At 35.6% G+C, this 18,639-nt stretch overlaps 1 protein-coding gene across 6 annotated transcripts in view; it reads left to right on the top strand.

Moving 5' to 3' along the window:
* The window catches only part of CACNA2D1 (calcium voltage-gated channel auxiliary subunit alpha2delta 1), a 484,461-nt gene that overhangs the window by 243,796 nt on the left and 222,026 nt on the right, over nt 1-18,639 (top strand). For all 6 annotated transcript variants that reach the window (XM_011223063.3, XM_019798051.2, XM_011223062.3 and 3 more), the window contains exon 4: nt 13,133-13,192. In XM_011223063.3, coding sequence (XP_011221365.1) covers nt 13,133-13,192 — 60 coding nt within the window. The remainder of the gene's footprint in view (nt 1-13,132; nt 13,193-18,639) is intronic.

Below are 18,639 nucleotides of genomic sequence, written 5' to 3'. Positions count from 1 at the left end.
AGTGTGGAGCCCACCTCCAGAATCAATTTCAGGATCCTGAGATTATGACCTGAACCCAAATCAAGAGTCAGATGCTTAACTGACCAAGCCACCCAGGTGCCCCAATTTGAACTTTTTTATCTGCCTTTCCTGTTAATCTTTTTTTTTTCTCACTTTGTTACTTCATATATAAACTTACATGAATGAGTATAAGAAACTAATGATAAATTATATGGTTTTTTTGTTGTATGTGTTTATTTGTATGCTTGCCTCTAGTCACGCTCTTTGAAGAGCTCAAGTCTTTAGATTGATTTTGTTTTTCTTTAAGAACAAACAAAAAAAGGTAGAAATAAACTACCAAAAAATAATTTTCAAAGGCACTTTTCATTTGGTATACATTTTTATTACATCAATTTGCATCATTTCAACTAAGTTGTATCTTTGCTATTTTCATAAACTAATGAAATCCACATGAACTTTGATACATATCTAGATTTAAAGGAAGGTGGAGCCTCACACACAGCATCTGACAGTGAAAACTGGCTTTTCCAGATCTTTTTCCTTCTGTTTATTTATTTATTTATTAAAAAAAATTCTTAAAGTAATCTCTACACCAATGTGGGGCTTGCAACCCCGAGATCAAGAGCTCCTGCTCCACCAACCGAACCAACCAGGCACCCCCTTTTCCTTCTCTTAAAGTGGTTGTTCTTTTAGATTACCTGATACCTACAAAGATTTGAGTATTTTCTTATTACTATATTGATTTTCCCCTTTCTACCTTGTGTAAACTTTTGTGCTTTATGCTTTATTTGACAATCAACGTATCAAGAATTTTTTAAAGGTTTTACTTATTTATTTGTGAGAGAGAGACAGAAAGACAGCACAAACAGGGTGAGTGGCAGGCAGAGGGAGAAGCAAACTCCCCGCTGAGCAAGGAGCCTGATGTGGGGCTTGATCCCAGGACCCTGAGATCATGACCTGAGCTGAAGGGGATGCTTAACCAACTGAGTCACCCAGGCATCCCGACAATCAACATATTAAAAACAAAATGAAACACTGCAACCTACACGTGCCTGTAAATTTAAGTAGTGGGCTCCCAAGACTGAAACAAATTTGAGTCTACATACTATCCTGTATCCAAGAGTGGAAGGAAGGGAGGGAAGGAGGGAGGGAGGAAAGAGGGAAGGAAGGAATTATAAAAACTATAATACAAAGTACTGTGTTTCAATAATATATTTCAAAGAAGAAATATAAGAAGATAAAATTATAGAAAGTTGTAAAATTCAATTTTATCAATGCCTTTTATTTCCAGGACATTTTCTTGAGGATTCAATAACATTTCTGCAGTTTCCGTGTACATTTAGTATTGCATTTGTAACATTATGCATTTGTTTTATAAATTTTGTCAAAAAGGCAAAAATCATTTTCCTTGCTATGATTTTGTTTTGAAATTAATGTTAATTATCTCCAAGTTCATAAACTATGGTAGTCAGTAAAAGTAAGACTCTAAATCATGATTAACCTACTGAATTGGTATCCATCCAGTTAGGGACTTCTGCCTTACCTGTTCATCTCCAGTAAGTCTGACTCACCAGGTTTATTTGTCAAAAGAGGGACTTTAGAACCCATAGTTTATAGTTTTGTTTCCCACAGCTGTAAGAGCTTGACGTTAACATAATACACACTTCTACTTGAACAATGCTATGAATTTTTATTTTAGAGCAGTGACTTCAGTGTACATTGGACTCACCAGGAGATCTTGTTAAACCCTGATTGCTAGGACCCACCCGAGAGTTTCTAATTCCATAGGCCTAGGGTGGGATCTAAGAATTCGCTTGTTTAACCCGTTCCCAGGTGATGTTGCCCCTCCTTGTCTGGGCCCACTTTGAGAAGCACTGTTCTAGAGACACCAAGACTTTGAAGCGGAGTGAAAATGCATGCTCTGTAAAGAACGGAGGATAAAATACATATGACATCAGTTAAATGCTGGTGAGAATGGAAGGTGTGGAGATGGATCAGTGACCACTTTTATGGAAGCAGACACAACCAGATGGGGTGGGTCAAGAAACATAAAAAGGTCTGAGATTTTTATTCTTCTTGCAAGCTAACAAGCTAGCTTACCATGATGTCAGGGATTCTGAGACTCCCTTGAGTCAGACACAGTGGCCTTGATGACTCCCAGCATAGAGGACTGCATGGGCTCCATGTTCACATGAGTTACTCCTGGCCCTTCAGTCCAATAGGGGCCATGCTGGGTAGCCCAGATGGACACTGCATATGCTCTGAGTTTGTTTTACAGCTGAGAAAGCCTGGCTTGGGAGACTCCAATCTTTTAAAGGGAGCCTACCAGCAAACCTGTCTAACTTTTGCCCTGCATTTTCCTGAGCAACAAATAAATCTGTTTTCCACCCTGTAGGGAGAGTCTCCCTCTGTCTTCCAAGGCTGTTTGCTATGCAAATGTTCTAGGAAAGATACTCTAGAGCAGAGGCTCTTCCTTCCTCTATTCACATGACATGCAGAAACATGACAGACCTATGGAGAATTGTCTCCCAACATGGTGATTGGAAGTAGGACAAATTCAGAGGGAACTGTCAAAACACTTCGGATATTTGTAGTCTCAGCAAAGTTATGCCTTGTTGATGACTTTCTTTATTCCAGAAAGAATTTAAGCTGGATTTTTTTCACCCTGAAGTGGTAAAATGTGTATAATATTTCTTGCTGATAACAACTTCAAGATTTTCAGCTTATTAAGTTTATAATTTCAGTCACTTAACTACTTTGTACTTCAGTTTTTAATAGGTAGTAGCTTCCATTTATATAGAGGACTTTACAGTCATCCTTACAATATAACATAAGTGCTACTGTAATCCTCATTTTATAGTTTAGAAAATTGAGGTAACAAGGTGTTATTTAACTTACTGCTGGTCACATACCTACCAAGTGGTAGAGCTATTTTCACCGTACTGAGATCTTCTGTTGTCAGTAGTGAAAAATAAATGCTAGATATGTAATTGTGAGGTCACCTAGGGATGTAAAATGACCAAATTAGGATGACTTAGGTTTGGTATTTGATATATTTATAAGGCAGTTTGTTGGTAGGCACAAGGTTACCATGATATATTCAACAGAATCCAGTTCTCAGCTGAGGAGATGTTGGTATTACTGAGTATGTGATTTCTTCATGTAAGACACTTGATATTGTAGCTTGACTGTGTGAGGCTCTGGAGCAGATTATCAGCAGGAATAGGACTAGACTAGTTTTAGAAACTGTCTTGTCATTGCTGTTTTTCTTTCCCTCTGGAGCACTGATCCAATTCTCTTCCTTCTCCACACTGATTCTTTCTTGATTTCTGAGTCTGCATTGGTGACCAACATTCAGAGAATAAGGCAACTGATTACAGATTAATTCTAGAATCCCAGAGTGCAATCACATGGACTACTCTGGGTCCCTACCATATCCACAGCTAAATTCTAATATTTTTAAGGATTAAGTGACTGAATTAATCCATCAATTTTTGAGAATTAGGTAGTGATGTACTAGTCTAGAAAGATGATTGTCATATAGGAAGACAACTTCTGTGGCCTCCCAAAGCATCTTGATAATGAATGATGATAATTTAGTGAACCTAGTTTTAAGTCTTAAAGCAACAGAGATAAAAATCTCGAAAATACTTGGAAATGGTTATTCCCACATTTTCACACACATTTAATTGAGTGTCTACTCTTGCTACACAATGTGTGAGATGTTGAAGGTGGACAGATGTGAAAGAAGTGCATCCTCCACCTAGTGAACTCACATTAGTGGTCTGTTGGGAGAGAGAGGCAGGGAGGAGAGTACGGCATTGTGTGGCAGCTAATCAAGGGTTATTTTCATTGATTTCCATTAAATTATGCTTCTATTTAGAACAGCATTTCTCCGAGAGTAATTAAATCCATATGTCTAAGGTAGCTAAAAATGTTACCCTCTAGAAGAGGGTTTTCAAGGTTTAGTCCCAGGAAAAGGTGTACTGTATTAAACATGTAGATTTCTGGTAATGACACCATGTATAGAAATCAGAATCATTGGATGGTGGTGGGATTTTAAGTGGGTTTGTATGAGGTATGTTGAGCAAGCCGTTCTGGTGATTTTTTGCAGGTATCATTGTGGAGAGCTGATACAGAAATTAATTCAGTCGAGCACTTTATTTTATTGTTTTGTGCTGTAGAGCCAAAAGAAGGGGGGGGGAGGTAATGATAATTACCAGTTGTGTATTATTTACTTTCACTACTACTCAAAGGAGTTTTGCTGTTCTTACCAGATGACATCTCCTTTACCCTGATTTCTGTGTTCTAAGAGTCTGCCAATTTATTTGGAGCTAATTACATCTCCGAAGATTAGACTTGAAGCTTTGTGGTTGATTTCAAAAGCGTTTTCTGAATATGGCAGATCCAGACTGAAACCTATACAACATGATCCAGAAGCCATGTTCCAAAAGATTTATTTTTCCCTGGACCTGCTAATAGAAGAATAAATGATGTCTGGCTTGATTTCAACAGCTTTTATTTATATGCTCTGCATATATTATATTCCCTTAAAGCTTGCACTTGAAAGAGAAATAGTGTTTGTATTATGAAACTTTTATTTCACGTAACCTGGAATCAAATCAATTGTAAGAAAATGATAGGCTATCAAAAAGAATCTGTAGCCTTACTTGCATCTTATACAGTATAAGATTTATATGTGATTTGGCTTAATATAATCAAAATTAATGTTTTACTATTAATTTTCATAATTCCTTTATGTCATAATTCCAGTATTTACAGAAGTCTTTAAATATTTGAATAGATATAAATAATAAGACTACGTACTTTATTCTACTTGGTCAGTTTATTTATGAATAATTTTAATCAAAGTATATTTTAAAAGTTACATATTATGTAACCTGTTCTGTTTCTCTTAATAAACAATAGTCAAGATGGCAAACTCCTTTTTTTTCTCCTCCATAAACTCAAGTAGATGGACTTGTGCTAAGCTATTTTATTAAGGTCTGTTAGAATTTTTCAGATCATTGATATATATTTTTCTAAATTAAAATAGGATTTTATTAAAAATAAATTTTTCGTGTCTTGGAATCAGTTTGAGATTGCTCTGCTAGAAAAGCAAAAGTGAGTTTGAAAAAAGAAAGATAATGATTATAATTATGTGCTCATGTTTCATGGCATTAAACAAAAGCAGAAAGCATATTTTAGGCAAGCGTAAGTAAAACATAAAAACAACATTTAGTTATCTTTTTTTTTAAAGATTTTATTTATTTATTAGAGAGAGCGAGTGAGCAAGCAAGAGAGAACGTGCAAGGCCGTGGGGAGAGGCAGAGGGAAGGGGCGAAGCAGACTCCCTGCTGAGCAGGAAGCCTGACTTGGGACTGAACACCAGGACACTGGGATCATGACCTGGCAGAAGGCAGATGCTAAGTGACTGAGCCACCCAGGCGCCCCAGCATTTAGTTACGTTTGTAAATGTGGGCTTGGTAACGGATAGCTCCAGAGTGAGAGGGAACTGACATGTTTTTTGATAAGTAGTTTTGGTTCAGTGTTGATTTAGTTTCTTTTGAGCTGCATGTGTAATGCCTGTGCAGAAGGAATAATGGTCCCTTGATAGAAGGAATGAGTATGTTCTGGTGATGAAGATGCATTAAGTGCATAGAGGTTTGGTGCTAAAAAATGGTCTTAGAAATAGCTCCAGCTTTGTTTGCCTGAGCGTTCTTCTCCCCTCTAGGCATTATCTTTACTTTCCAAAACCCTCAGTCAACCATTTCTCAAAACTTATTGGCATTAATTGATTCTCATTTTCAGTGTAAACCATCACTTGCAAGGGTAATAGGTTTCTCCTTAGACAAATCACCCCCACCCTCACCCCTTGAAGCAGGTGGAGTTTCTCTTTGGCATTCAACCTGCGTGCAACCTATTAATAAGGAAGAAGAATCAACAGTGTCATCAACATCAGATAACATTTACGTTATTTAAAAAAAAAAATACACGTCAAACAGTGCCGCAGGAGGCAGACCAGTTCGTTATAGAGATTGCTCTGGGTAGGGAAATTGGTCAAGGAATGAGGACAACTTCAAGGCTACTGGTAATGCTCTACTTTGTATATAAAAAGTTTTAAAGGAAATGTAAACAAAAAGAGATAAAGGTGAATTCTGAGTAATGGATTTTAGACTATGGTTTTTCTATGCCTTGCAGTATTTTTTATCTCTGGAGGAGATAATGCTAAGTGGAATAAGTCAAGCAGAGAAAGACAGTTATCATATGGTTTCACTCATTTATGGAACATAAGAAGTAGGCAGATCTGTAGGAGAAGAAAGGGAAGAAGAAGGGGGGGTAAACAGAAGGGGAAATGAACCATGAGAGACGATGGACTCTGAGAAACAAACTGAGGGCTTCGGAGGGGAAGGCAGAGGGAAATGGGGTAGGCTAATGATGGGTATTAAGGAGGGCACATATTGCATGGTGCACTGGGTATTATACGCAACTAATGAATCATGGAACTTTACATCAAAAACCAGGGATGTACTGTATGGTGACTAACATAATATAATAAAAAAATATTATTGGGGCGCCTGGGTGGCACAGCGGTTAAGCGTCTGCCTTCGGCTCAGGGCGTGATCCCGGCGTTGTGGGATCGAGCCCCACATCAGGCTCCTCTGCTGTGAGCCTGCTTCTTCCTCTCCCACTCCCCCTGCTTGTGTTCCCTCTCTCGCTGGCTGTCTCTGTCTCTATCAAATAAATAAATAAAAAAAAAATCTTAAAAAAAAAATAAAATAAAAAATATTATTATAAAAAAATTAAAATAATCCATTAAAAAAGCACTACTTTAAAAAATGTGTTCTCCATGTAAAATTAAAAAAAATTAAAATTAAAATTAACAAAGCATGTATTCTGTAACCATTAGGAAAGCATCTGTCAAACACTGATCCCATGATCTATTTATGTGTGTTTGTGTGTGTGTGTGTGTTTGTATATGGGCTGGTTTTATATATGATATATGGATGTGTATAAATACCCTTTAGAAGCAGGGACTATGTCCTATATATATATATTTTTTTAAAGATTTTATTTATTTATTTGACAGAGATAGAGACAGCCAGCGAGAGAGGGAACACAAACAGGGGAAGTGGGAGAGGGAGAAGCAGGCTCACAGCGGAGGATCCTGATGTGGGGCTCGATCCCAGAACACTGGGATCACGCCCTGAGCTGAAGGCAGACACTTAACGACTGCGCCACCCAGGCGCCCCTATTTTTTATCTTTTAGATGGAACACTGTATTAGATATGCAAGTGTGGTGTTGTCTACTTGAGGTCTTCATTACTTCCTTTCAGCATAAAGAATGCTAAAGAAATGTTACACCTGACTCTCTTTTTTTAATATTTCAGGAAATAAGGTGAGAAAGCAGAGCATTAATGATCTGCTCTCCTTTCTCATTCTGTTTATGGTAAAAATAAATTAGAATAAAATTGAGCTCATTTTATTGTCTACTGTATTAAATATCCCTTGAATTCCTTTGGACCACCATGTGGTTCTAAAGCAAGAGCTTTTATCTAGGGCGAAATACAATGAGAATGTACGGACCATTAAGATGCTTACATTCAGGGGCACCTGGGTGGCTCAGTCGTTAAGCGTCTATGTTCAGCTCAGGTCATGATCCCAGGGTCCTGGGATTGAGCCCCACACTGGGCTCCCTGCTCTGCTGGGAGTCTGCTTCTTCCTCTCCCACTTCCCCTGCTTGTGTTCCCTCTCTCGCTGGCTGTCTCTCTCTCTCTGTCAAATAAATAAATAAAATCTTAAAAAAAAAAAAAAGATGCTTACTTTCATTTCACTCATATATGTATGTCCATGTTGAAGTGGTCATCAGTGATTATAGTTCTAACATAGGCTATTCTATGAAGTTACGTTTCTAAGGTTCAAAAAGAGGCAAATTTCATTGAGTTTATAATGTACTAGATATTTAGCACAGAAATAGAAAATATAAAGGTCGATATTATTCTTAGACGCTGAAAAATGTTAAGTCCATTGCCTGAAATCCCGTAGTTAGTGAATAGCAGCACCAGAATTGGAAACCAGATCTGTTTGATTGAAAAGTGCGTGCCTATTATAATATTATACCTCCAAAGTAATTGCTTGTACCTGTAGGAACAAGCATAGAAGTCTGTTCATTCACCCAAGCCTGCTATTTTTAGACGGTATTGTTAGACCATTCAAATGATTATCCTGATTCTTTTGATATGTTAAAAACATTCCATGAAGATAAGCAAAACTCATTAGAGTAATTAAAAAATTGTGAACATAGGCATAACACAATAAATGGCTAATCCTTATTGGGTGTTAACTATTTGTACATTAGTTACATTAACGTGCATATTTTACTTAGTCTATTGTGTATATCTATTACCTCTTTATTAGAAAGAAAAGTCTTGACATACACTAGCCAAATAAATTGTTTTGAATTAGAGATGTTTCTTTGAATGACATTTCTAAGCCATTCTTTTTTTTTTTTAAGATTTTATTTATTTATTTGACAGAGAGAGAGACAGTCAGCGAGAGAGAGAACACAAGCAGGGGGAGTGGGAGAGGAAGAGTCAGGCTCCCAGCGGAGGAGCCTGATGCGGGGCTTGATCCCATAACACCAGGATCACTCCCTGAGCCAAAGGCAGACGCTTCACGACTGAGCCACCCAGGCGCCCCTAAGCCATTCTTGATATTAGCATGAGTATTGACATTATTGGAGTCTAACTGAACTGTCAAATGATCCCTGAAGGTTTCCTTTGAAAGCTATTAAGAGAAAATTCTTTATAATTGAATATTTCAGAAAACTTTTATTTTTCATCTGCAATTAACAAACAGTTGACGAAGCATATAACATACAGATTTAGAAAATAGTCTATAGCCAAGAAAATATATTTAGGTATTGTTAAAGAGAATGATAGAATTATTTCAGTACTCCCTATATAATTATAGTGCTTTTATTAGACTTTCATATCACCTGACAGAATTCAGTGCTAGTGGAAGAGATAAGGATATGACAAAAGTGAAGGTTGAGAATGAATAGACCTTCAAGGGAGTTGATCTTTCTCTGATCTGATAAACTTCTCCTGTTCTCTATTTGTTTCTTTCTTTTTTCTTCATCTTCTTCTTCATCTTTTTTTTTTTTCCTTACAGATCACTGCATACTAAAAGCTTTTTCTTTGATGAGCAGTGTTCTCTCAGGATCTGAGGGCAAGACCTATATAAAAACAGTTTCCTAGCTGACATGTGATTTTTTTTTTTTTTTTGTGCTTTGTTTTTTTGTCTTTAGTGGTTTCTAAAAATTTGCTATGAAATTTTCTGTTAGCCTGAAACAGCTTTCTACCAGTGTTTCTGGTTTTGATACTATTATATCCTTGTATATTCTCTGACTGTCTGGTGATGTTAATATTTTTAACGGGCTTAATGGAGACTAAAGTTTGGTCTTGTATGAGCACATGCTTTGGAGTCAGAAAGCTTTAAGTTCATTTTGTTGAACATATGAGTCCTCAAAATAGTCTTGAAATGATTTTCTGTTTTAAATGCTTAAACCAATAAGTAGGTAGGGATGTATATATTATTAATACATCTATGACAGTGTATATATGCTTATCATTCTATACCCAAGGAATTTTCATGTACACATACGCTGTTTCTTTTATGATAAAGCCATTTAATGAATCTATCTGGCTTATCTCAATAAGAGCAGATTTGTTTCCATCTTCTCTCATAGGTTATTTATGCTGAGTTGAGTCTTTTGTATCTGTCTGTACTTGGTCTGGTTTTAGTGTTTGATACTAGATTAAACTGCACTATAAATCAAATGAGAAAAAACACACTTTCCTTATTCTGAATTAAGTTATTGTTACAGGATATACTTATGTAGCCAGTTCTGGCTATAAGAGCCATAACTGTAGTTAAATACTGAGCAAATGTGCACATTTAATTAGGTAGGAATTTTATCAGTCTTAACACACTTTGCCCGTGGCATTTAACAGTAGATCATCGGCTTTAAAAATAAAATGTCGCTTGACCAGAATAGAAGTTAATTAAGGACTTGAAATGTCCAGAAGACGTGTCAGTTTTCTGTAAGTCGGGGCTAGCTATTTTGCCATAAGAAAGAGCACCATCATCAACTATGTGTATTAGTCCCCAAGACAGACCCCTTACGTGTCAAGTTCAGTCTTAATGCTTTATCATGAAATTTACTAGACAAAAAAATATGTCATTAATTTTTGCATGAACAAAGTAGTGTGTTTTCTTGATTATTTATAGATTTCTAAGCTGGGGATAGAAAACTTAGCAACTTTTGAGCTTCAAACCAACCTTTTAAAAATGCCCTTTTTTTCCTTATACATAACTACATGTCTTTAAGTTTCTAAAACTATTCTAGAATTTTGTAATAAATGGCATTCCTTCATAAAATAAGTGTTTAAAAATTATATATATATAGGCAATAAGGAAATAGAGCTGATTTGGTCTCTTCTCCTGGGAGACTTGTCTTTTAGAAGTTTGTTGCCATTGTTCATCCCTTTTTAAATTTTTTTCTAGAAATTACTAACTGTGATGATTACTGTCATTATGGCTTATTAAACATGGATTATGTTCATATCATAAGCCATGTGATTCTGGGTCAGATCAATTAAGTTGTACTTTCTTATGGTCTCCAGAGTAGAGAACAATGTGGTAGTTAGAGCTGGAGCTTTGAAAAGCATGTATGGCTCTGTGGGTGAGGGTGTCCCCCAGTGTGTTTTGTTTGTGGGGATGGCATCCTCCTTGTGTGTGTTGTGCAAGGAAAAATCTTAACATTCCTCTCCAAGACATAAAGACATTTCAAAGTTCTAATATTTCTTAGTCGAAAAAATTGTTTAACTTATGTAAGTTTTACCCAGTATTTTGTTTCACTTCTCAAAATGCTTAAGTTTATTATTCATCCTATACATATGAATATTTAGCTGTTGTTGTGTTGCCTGTTAAAAATGAAGACTTGTTTTCTGAATTTTGTCAAGAATATGGCTTCTGGTTTATTTTCTCATTTTGTCTTTTCTTTCTCTAACTTCCCATCCTGAAGTTTACCTACAAAGACGTTGCTTCCATTTCCACTTAATTTTTATTCACTTTATACTACATTTTCACACTGAATTAAAATCTTCAAAAGTATTGTGTTGCAATATTACTGAAAGGCATACACTTTTCCCTTGGTTTTTTTGTTTAGCTCTTTGTTTTTGTTAGGGATAGAGAGCCTCTTTTGGTTACTCTACCTGGTCCTATTTCTAACATTTAAAATGTCTCTTCCTCCTCCTCCTCTTCTTCTTCCTCTTCCTTTTTTTTTTTTTTTTTTTTTTTTTTTGAGAGAGAGAATCTTAAGCAGGCTCCATACTCAGTGTGGAGCCTGATGTGGGGCTTGATCTCACAATGCTCAGATCATGACCTGAGCTGGAATCAAGAGTTGGACACTTAACTGACTGAGCCAGCCAGGCACCCGTAGTAGCTCTTCTTTTAATCCATGTTTGCCTAGTGGCTGATAAACTGAAACTGTTGTCATTCTAAGCACACTGGAGAATTTTTCTTTTAAATTCATCTGAGGAATTCTTAACTTTAGATCTCCCATTTGGCAGTATTTTATAGTCATCAGTAATACCTGCTTAATAGTTTAGTAAGTGAACAGATCATAGTATTAAGTAACAGGGCATCATAATCAGTAACGAATATAAAAACTGGCATGAAGATATGTTCCCATTGCCTAGTACAGTCTGGACTTCCTTGGAAGAGTGCTCACTGAAGTACAGTTCGCAGTGAAAGATCAAAGCATGAACCAGTAATCCACTACATGATTTATACTTTTCTAAAACCTAACCTATTTATTTCTGTCTCTTAAAAATGAATTTAATATTTATATTTATTGTTTTTACTGTTATATTCTTCCTACTTCTGCCACTGTCCTCTAGCTGTGTTTGGGGTAGGCCTCCGCTGAACTTCACGTTGAGCCGTCTTCTCAAAGAGGCATGGAGTGCAGATGGAATCATAATGATCTAAGTTAGATAGCTCCCATCTGCATTCCTGACTGTCTACCAGGCACTGTTGTAAGCACTTCACGTTAAATCACTCATTTAATCCTTTCAACCATCCACAGGGCCTACTTTGATATTACTCACCTGAGAAAACAGAAGAGATTTAACTTTCCCCAGGTTTGCATGGCTAGTATGCAGCAGGGTTGGTATTTCAACCCAGGCAGTCTGGTTTCAGACCCGTGTTCATCACTAAATGTCACTGTCTTGTAAAAACTTATCACATGCACAGTGTGTGACAGTAACTCTGAGACGTACAAAGAGAAAAATCTGAAAACTATTAGAGAAAGAAAAAAATAGAGATTATCTATAAAATGTGATGAGCAGACTGACAACAGACGTTTTATCTCCAACTGAACTGAACGGAATAACGTTTTAGAAGTGCTACAGGAAGAGTCAGGCTAGAATTCTCGAATTACGTTAATATACGAGAGCAAGTATGAAATAAGGCCCTTTTCAGATGTGCAGATTGTGACAGTTTGGTGCTCATAGATTTTCTGTGAAAGAACTAATAAGAATGTACTTCAGCAAGAAGGAAATTACTACATTTTTATGGCTTTTGGTTAAAAAAAACCCCTCAATATGCTATGAAGAAGGTGCCTAGGATAGTGCTTAGCATGTATCGATTGGTCTCTCAGTATCATTTCCTTTCCGCTTATATAGAAACATATGCTATGACGGTATTTACTAAAAACAGGGTTCTACCACGATGAATATACGCTACTTATTAAAGCTTTCTCTGAAACTGAAATGTTAATCATTGAAAGAAAGTACTCACGGAGTCCACATCTTCTGATGACGGCAGAGCTAGTAAACCATGGTATTTAAGAATAGTAGGTTATTTATATTAGGTAAGAGTAAATGCACATATGTCAACTTTAGTAGGGTAGATTACTAAATGATTGAGAGCTTATGAATCATAAATAAGGAGTTTCTTTTGCTTTTTATGTCCTTATAATTGATTTGAAAACCTCAGTGCTTTATGTATTCACAAGTATATATTCATGTGGTCATTTGAATTCTAAGATATAATGTTTCCTTTTCAGCGCTTGGCTTTGGAAGCAGAGAAGGTTCAAGCAGCCCACCAGTGGAGAGAGGATTTTGCGGTAAGGACTCTTTTTAACCAACTTTAATTAGTGACGTTTTGTGCTTGATCATTATGATTACGTCAACATTTTTTTAGTAATAGAATCTTAACATGTTATATGAGCAAAACTCAGCTATATTTTGTTTCTTTAAAAAATTTGCTTTTGGGTAATCAGGGCCAATAAGTTAGTCAAAATGTTCTTGCTTGTGTTCCATATTCAAACAAGTCTTTTGAAATGTTCTCCTATAATCAAAGTTATTTATAAAATTAATTACATTAAAATGGAATTACATTATATTATCTGAATCACCATTGTAGATATTAGGGATACACTAGTTGAAAAACAAGTTGCATTTAACAACTTGGAGTTTGTAAGAAGTGATATGCATATTACAATCACCTTGGTGTGGTGTGCAATGTGATTGAAATAAGAATGAATGTATTAAACTTTCTAAAATTTAATTTGCTCCACTTTAGCTAGAAACAATCTTTCTTTTACTGTGGCCTACTTTTAGAAGTTCCAGCTGATACTAGCTTTTCCATATATATTTTTGGTAAACTTGTGCCCTAAGAATTACTGAGCCAATTATACAAATAGCAGAAATTCTCCTCATAATGAATTTTGTCTTTTTATCTCTCTCTCTTTCTCTCTCTCCATCCATCCATCTTCTCTTATCTATCATCTGTCTTTCCTTCTTTGCATCTGTGTGTCCATCTATCTATCCATCCATCTTCTTTTTTCTATCTCTATATCGTGTATCCATTCCTATATCTATTCATACATCTGTCAGTGTATCCAGTCTTTCAGCTTATCAATCAGTTGATCAATCAATCTTACATCTAGGGACACCGTGGAGAAGTTTGCCCTTAAGAGTTAAAATATTTATCTTATATGTTTGAATTATTTTATTTATAGTGAAAATCTCTGTAGTTTATGAGCATAGAAAAATTCCATATTACTAATTTTGGGGATGTTTAAAATAGAATTAGAGTGTAACAGCTTGGTACTATTAAATTGGTTTTGAATGTTTTGTAAAACAAAAGTTTCAGATTTGAGGGTAAGAAAGTTGTGCTTCAAAGAATATAAAATTGAGGCTTAGGAATTAGCACTTTTACTTTGTGTTAGCATGATTATGTTATACATCAAAGGAAAATACACTACATGATATATCATTCACTTATAATGTATGATGATGGTTAGTCGTCCATGCTTCATGTTTCTGATGTTATTTATTTTTACTATCTTTTCCACAAATTTATATTTCTTAGACCAATACTTAGTCTACCAGCTAGAGACTCTATTTGACTATTGTCAGTTTGTTTGTTTCTTTTACTCATTTGGTCATATTGCGTGAGTTGTTGGTGTCAGGTAGGTACCGGCTTAGTCCATAGTTGTTTTTCATAAGTAGGTTAAGAAAGATCAATTTGTCATCCATAATACATAGAGAAAAAAATTGGTGACTGAGAAACATAAGTTTGAGGCTTGTGGGGAAATTGTAAGCTTATCCAATGAAGGGAGTTACAATATTGTAGTTTCCTTGAGATGAAAGGAACACAAACTTGAGATTTTGTAGTTGTTTCTCAAATAGACAAAAAGCAGCCAAACTAATTTGTCCAAATAAATATCCTTTTGATTCATTAATATTAAATGGAAATTGCTCTTTTCTCCCATCTCGGAGGTGGCATAGTAAAAGCAATGTAAACACATAATGGGTATAAAGCTAGACCCTCTCTTCTCCTTAGTGTCGGGATAGTACAATTAGTGTTGTTTTAGTTTAAATTTTGAATAATTCTTAGAACTCAAAAAATCACTAAGTTCACACAGATCAGCTTTTGTAATATATAGATTCCGTTGCTGTTCATAAACTTTTCTTTGTGTTAAGGGAATTTGGTAATATTTCTCATAGTCGCTTATTAGTTCTATGTCTCTTTCAGTTTCCAAAGGAGAAACAATGTGGTCAAGAATAAAGTGGCAAGCAGCGATATCGTGATGCCATTTATATCATTGGTGTTGTTTTATTTAATTATTTTGGTATAACTTTCTGGTTGTAAGGGTTTCTTTTCCGTATGCATTGTAAACCCCTTGATATTGTAAAATCATTAACACTAAATTGACATTTTGGCAATGATTTATTTCTCCTTGCAGAAGTAATGGGCAAACCTTGTCCATGACGCAAAAACTCTCGATGTGTGTTGGCCATGACCTCATTTACTGCCTCCGAGCCATCATCAGTTGTAACACACCCTATCATTTATGTATTGCTAAGAAGGAAAAAAAGAAGCCAATTAAATTATGATGCATCAGCAATTTTAAGATGCATTCTGATGTGTCAGATGTCAAAATATGAAAAAGCTTGCCTTGAAATGTAACCCCTGTTCTCTGCTCTCTCGGTACCTGTGCCCACTGAGTAGCACTGCTACGATCAGTCACACAAGAGGACACATTGGTCCCACCATGACACAGAAGCCATTACTAAATCTTACCCAGTTAAATAGAAAGTAAATGGTTTTCTCAGTAAGTGTTAGGAGCTCTTAGCAAATAGTGACCACGTGTAAGAGAGTTCTTGGACAAATTCTGTTCTTAATTTCCCCCTAGATTACCTCACAATTTATTTAGGACCTATGAACATATTGATTGACATCGAAAAGGATTGTTAAAGGGAAAACAAGTTAGTTCACTTTAGAGCTCTGTCAACTCATTTCCTGAGTACCTTCCTTGAAGGATTGTAAACAATGTGCACAGAACACATAGCTGTCCCAGTTTACACCCTGAGAATTGATATTTTCTGTCTCTTACCATGCCAGCCATACCTAGTCTTCACAACAGTCCTTCCTATTTCAAGAGCCCTTTGAAATATCGAAAGTTACTCTATGTTTGAAGAACAGAATGTAAATGCAGATTGCCTAAACTCAGATATTACAAAAATAAGACACACTTTTTCCTTTCTCCTTTTCTTCCCCGTGATAAACCAGATGATGCTTCAATGCATGTTATGTAGCAAGGGTAAACAAATCCTTCAAAGCCATAAAACAAATAAAACTTTAATTTGTGGCTAGAAACTAGAAATCATCAACATTAAATCTCCTCTTATTGAGGAGACCACCCAAAATAATTGCAAATTTTATCAGTACTTTAGCCAAACATTTAAAAATGCTTAATTTGAAGGTACATGCTACCATAATTCAAAAGGTCCTCTTTTTAAACTTTATAATCCTTTTATCTTTTAAGATATTTAACTGTCTGTATCAGTGTGATAGTTCTTTAATGCCACCCGTTAATAATTTAACAGTAGGATGATTTTGAAGGCAGAAATCTTTTCCTAAAAGATATGTTATCATGTCCCAAAGATACAATATTCTGATTCTTCCCTCCAGTATAAGTAGGCAAAATTCATTCATATTACTTAGGCAAAATGTTGATTAACGTTTCCTATTCTTTAGCCTAGCGAAATTCCAGAAACAGCAAGAACAAAAGGCAAAACACTAAAATGCTGAAAATGTTGGCAACAAGCAAAGGCCCATGTAATTCACACTCTCCCTCAGCGCCACTCAGTTCCCAATTGAATGTACAATTGAGCTAACAAAGGGCATACACTCTAAATGGATTAAGATTTATGCGGTCATGCATTTACAAGTTCAAACCAATATTTGTAAATAAGCTGTATCTACCAGCTGCCTTTCAGGTCTCCACGCACCTTACAGGTGTTAAAGGTGACATTTCGTGTCACTTATGATGGACAAATTATTAAGGGCAGGTGGGAAAAGAAAAAAGCTTAGCAAACTAATTGTTCTGCATGCAATAATTGCTGTTATTTCTACTCAACAGATCTTTTCCAATTGCATTTGAAATCTCATTTGATTACATTGCAATGGTTGGTTAACTTAAGCAATTTTGTTTCTAACTAAGCCTGCGATATTAATTGTACTTACACATGTATAAACATAAGGGGAGCCTAATTTGTATTTTAATAAGTAGGATCTTTATGTATGGCTTATTAGCATCAGCTTGTTACTGTGCAGACTGAGTACAGACGTCTACAAATTGGCCAGTAAATAAAACATTTGAGGAGCCTTTTTTAGCTTCAGCTTTGCAGAGAAACCAAATTAGAAGGTGAAAATTTTTCTAGTGAAGTTGAATGTTATTGAGTGTCAATCATGCTAACTTGGTTCTAATTTAGCATTATTTTTGTATCTTTAAAAAAATCACTGTGCTCAAATTGCATTTTGAAATGTTACTTTAAAAGGTTTGTGTTTATAGGAGTTAAATTAATAGGTATTGGTGTTATGTATTTAGTTACTTCGTCTGTCTTATTCATTTCATGGAAATGCATGTCTTCTGTTGATTGAGGCACAAACAATTGTGAATGTGTGAAGTGTAAAAAACATACTATATTTTGGTTACATTGTATCAAGATAAACATTGTTCTGAGTTATAAATTGGTGTAGGTTCTGTGTGTGGCAGAGCTGTTTTCAGGGATAAAAACTGGGGGAGTGGCATGCTATATTAGTGAATAAATGAATGAACTTAGTAGATTACCAAAGCGATTTTAGGCTCTGGATGGATTTAGTTGTTTTTTGTTTTGTTTTTGTTTTTCTTTTTTAAAATTTCTTCCTTTGGTAGAATTGCCCTGTTGGGAAAAAAAAAACACATTTTAATATATTTTTTGCTACATGTCTTTCATTTTTTTTACTACTGTTTTCTTTTAAGAGTCTTGTCAATCTATTCTCATTATGAAGATAGATGAAAAGGAGCCACAGTGCAAAACTGATTTCCCCCCAAATTCTGGAAAACCAGTTTCATGGGAAAGAGGTGTATTTGTGACTCTCCATTTAGCATAAATGGCATACCATTGTCTTCCCGTCTTACTTTCCTAAATTTTCTATTGCAACATCTCTCCAGTAGCTATTATCATTCTCAAATTCTGAGCCTGAAACAGAGTGAACTACTTGACGTTTCTCTACATTATTTCTTTATTTCATCTTCAGACTTTTTGATGATGTCTGCCTAGAAGCCTCCCCCTCCCTCTCCAATTTCTTCTTGATTTTGATCCCCTAATCTTGGATTTGTTGTCCTCATTCCCAGTATGTATTCCTATTCAAATATGTACCCACTACATTATTTTCCTTTTTCTACTTTCTTCCAGCACTGAAATGTAAACTTCCTGGGGATAAGAACTGTGGCTGATGCGCTGCTAAGAAAATTGTCATCTAGTATGCAATACATAACACACAGTAGCCTTTCTGTAATTTTTTAAATTAAAAAATAATTACTTGAAGTTTTGAGATATCTATTTTTACTCTAAACATTATGGTCAGTTATACTGGGGATATAATGAAAAATGTATTTGAACAGCACTTTTTATGTCTGAATATATTTGCCTACAGCCATGGCACAGTTACAGAACGCTGGGTTTGGAATTATGCAAATCTGATTCAAATTTTGTCTTTGCCGCGAACTTGCAATAC

This window comes from Ailuropoda melanoleuca, chromosome 1, assembly GCF_002007445.2.
Source record: "Ailuropoda melanoleuca isolate Jingjing chromosome 1, ASM200744v2, whole genome shotgun sequence".
NCBI classification, from domain to species: Eukaryota; Metazoa; Chordata; class Mammalia; order Carnivora; family Ursidae; genus Ailuropoda; species Ailuropoda melanoleuca.
This window is presented reverse-complemented; position numbering and strand designations above follow the sequence as displayed.